Genomic DNA, 3,394 nt, shown 5'->3' with positions numbered 1-3,394 from the left:
ACACCATCACACAGTGGTCATTGTTGTCTGGTAGTGAAATCTTTAAATAAAGATGAAAATCAGAATAGCTGTGTTGCATTTACTCATGATACAAATTCCCAGTCCCTACCTTTGGAGAGATTCTGAATTGATGGAACTGTGCATCTAATAACTAGCAAAGAAAAAAATTTTCTCATGTATACTAAGGGTACTTGGATTAAGAACACCAGAACAGTGCCTACTCATTGAATCCTTTCCACCTACATGGTTCCTACATCAATCCATTCACCTTCAGCTGAATTATTCCTTGCAAGCTCTGTCATGTTCAGGCTAGAACCTTCTGCGATAATTATCTACAATTGTCTCACCACCTCTAAACCTAAGTCTCAGGGAGATTACATTTATACTAGCAACAATCACCTTCTCCATTGAATAAAGCCATCATCCACATATATCCAAGCATACCTCTATGATAAAGAGGAAGTAATGTGTACACATTGGCCTCATAATTCCCAAGCTCCAGTGAGAGTGGAAAAGACAAAGAAAACTCATCAGTACCCAATATTGGGGAAATCATAATTTATGTAATTTTGCTCATATATATTAAATATATCCATGAATCTTTCCCCACAATATGTGTATACAATAGTAAATCATTTCTTTTGCAATGTAATCTCTACAGGGTAGGAACCTTTTCTTTCTCAGCCTTAGTTGATCAATTCAGCATGCTCTAAGAAAAATAGTAACATGGAGAGTGTGTGTTGATGAATTCACTGAGACATTCGAAGTACAATATGAGAGTATTCTGACCTTATAATCATAGATACTTGAAGACCTCCTGAATGTTGTTCCTTTACTCTACTTCATACAGGATTACAATTGTGCAAATCCTTGTCACGATATCTCTGCACATACACAGTGTTTACTCATCCTCCATATACATATTCCAAATAATCAAAATAATTTACAGTATAGTTCAGCAAATCTAAAACCATGTTTTTCATGTTTTAACATTTAGAAACTAGGAAAGTTCTAAAATTGATGGTGTCTCGGTTTTATGCATTACGATATTTATACCTTGAATTATATCCAGACTTATGTAAAAATACCTATTTCTTCATAAATTCAGACACAATTGCAAATCCTATAAGGATAAATTATTTCATAATTTACTAGGTTTAAAATTTTACACTTTTGGTATATTAGTTATTGTCATGGTAATGCTAAATTTGAACACTTAGATGATATAGCAAGTCAAACATGAAACAATAAGCAATTGTCTAATTTTAATGTTATGTTAATATTGAATAAATGCTTAATACTTTTCTGGAAGAATAATTCATTCTGCCTAAGTGATTCATTAATAAAAAAATGTTTTATTTACAAAGTAAATCAAGATAGCAGGCTCAATGTTGAACTCCTGTAGAAAAATGAATATTTTCCAGGATTTGATTTAAACCACCTATTTTGCAGCTTTCTGGATAATGTTGGAGATTATCCAGATGAGTGTGCTTGCTCTAATATTATTTAAGGACAGAAATTAAGACAGCACCAAAAGGATCTCTAATCAGCAATTTTTTCACGGCTACTTTCACATATTTGTTTTGTAGACTGTAGATAATAGGATTCAACATGGGGGTTAATGCAACATATGCCAAAGTCATGAATTTATCTATTTCCTGTGAATCTACAGCCAAGGGCTTCAGGTGCATAAAGAGAGCTGTCCCATGGAACAAAACCACCACAGTCAGGTGGGCTGCACATATTGAAAAGGCTTTGCTTCGACCATCCGCTGAGCTGATTCTCAGGTTGTTGGAGAGAATGAACGCATAAGAGACACCAATGAGAAGCACCGGCATAGGAAGAAGAAGTATGGTGATCACCAGCATGATTAACTGCACCGTGGAGGTGTCCACAAAAACCAGTTCCAAGGCAGCCAGAATTTCACAAGCAAAATGATTGATGATGCTGTTACCACACAGAGACAACTGCAGCACAGACATTGTTTCCATCAGGGCAGTGAGGCAGCCTGTCACTCAGCAGCCAGCTGCAATCTGCACACAAACCCTCTTTTTCATGATGATGGGGTATCTCAGGGGGTTGCAGATGGCCACATACCGGTCATACGCCGTCATGGACAGGAGCACACACACAGTGGAGCCCATGGCAAGAGAGACGTACATCTGAGCAGCACACCCTGAGAATGAGATGGTGTTTCTCCCTGAAACAAAGTTTGCCAGCACTGGAGTGAGAGCAGGAGAAGTGTACCAGATGTCTAAAAAGGAGAGGTTGCTGAGGAAGAAGTACATAGGTGTGTGTAGGTGGGAGTCCAGGATGGTGATGGAGATCAGAATCATATTATCCAGCAGGTAAGCAGGTGCATCAGCAAGCACAGCACAAATATGATGATCTCCACTTTGGGGTAGCGGGAAAATCCCATGAAGAAAAAAAATGTTACAGATGTCGAATTTGCCTGGAACATTTTATTATGTCATGTTTATTCGTATATATGCATAGAAGGATTAACATCACATATTATATATAAAATATAAAATCCCCTCCCTTAGTATTTTCTGTTATTCTTTCTTCATATAAATGTGTGGTCTGTGCTTAAATCCTTCTCCAGCTTGGTGATAATATTAATAACATATGTTTGAAGAAATTTGTCATTAACGTGAAAATTTCAGGCAGGAAGTCAATAGATAAAAAATCCTCAAGCTACTATTTTTGCTGCAAGACTTTTGCTGGCAATGTTGGGGAGGGGAGAAGGTTTATTTCATAAACATCATGAGCGATAGAGGAAAGAAACAGTCTTATGTGTTCTTTCATTTTCCAAAACCACATTTATAACTGATGTATGGCAAAGTCATTCATTTACCTCTGAACCATTGGAGTGATTTTCTTCCCCTAGTTTGGTAGCTTACTTAGGAACTGTTTTGCTTTCCAAGTTCACAGTTTCTTCTGCCACTCCTAGAGTTCTGTCCAAAATAATTTGGGAGGTTCAGTGAGTAAAAAAAGATATAGATTTCTGCAACCACAGATTAATTCACCGAAAACCTTGAACATATAGACACAGGTTCAGAGTCTCTGTCTCAAATCCAGGAAGATGGTGAGATATTCTCAAGGTGAGAGACATACGGCACAGATTTCTTCCATAGCCAGAGTTTCCCTGACATCTGTGTTACAGAAACATTTTTGAAAAGACCAACCATTGGCAGTGTAAGGCAGTTTAAGTTATTTGTTGCTTGTGAAAAATTTCTAAATCAAGCAGCAAATTAAAGTTTGAAATGTATTTGTGCAGTATTACAAATTCTGAAACTCCAGGGACAATGTCCCATAGATCCAATTATAGTCAGTATCTGGTCTGTTCTAATGGCAGTGTTATTGAAACAATAAACAAACATGTTTCTCACTA

At 36.9% G+C, this 3,394-nt stretch overlaps 1 protein-coding gene across 1 annotated transcript; it reads right to left on the bottom strand.

The window, feature by feature from the left end:
• Positions 1 to 1,502: 1,502 nt before the first annotated feature.
• Positions 1,503 to 2,461, bottom strand: LOC131393663 (olfactory receptor 13F1). Its single transcript, XM_058524716.1, is given in 2 exon segments — positions 1,503 to 2,347; positions 2,350 to 2,461. Coding segments are annotated over 2 exon segments (957 nt in total).
• Positions 2,462 to 3,394: the final 933 nt, after the last annotated feature.

The sequence above is a fragment of the Diceros bicornis genome, chromosome 28, assembly GCF_020826845.1.
Source record: "Diceros bicornis minor isolate mBicDic1 chromosome 28, mDicBic1.mat.cur, whole genome shotgun sequence".
NCBI classification, from domain to species: domain Eukaryota; kingdom Metazoa; phylum Chordata; class Mammalia; order Perissodactyla; family Rhinocerotidae; genus Diceros; species Diceros bicornis.
This window is presented reverse-complemented; position numbering and strand designations above follow the sequence as displayed.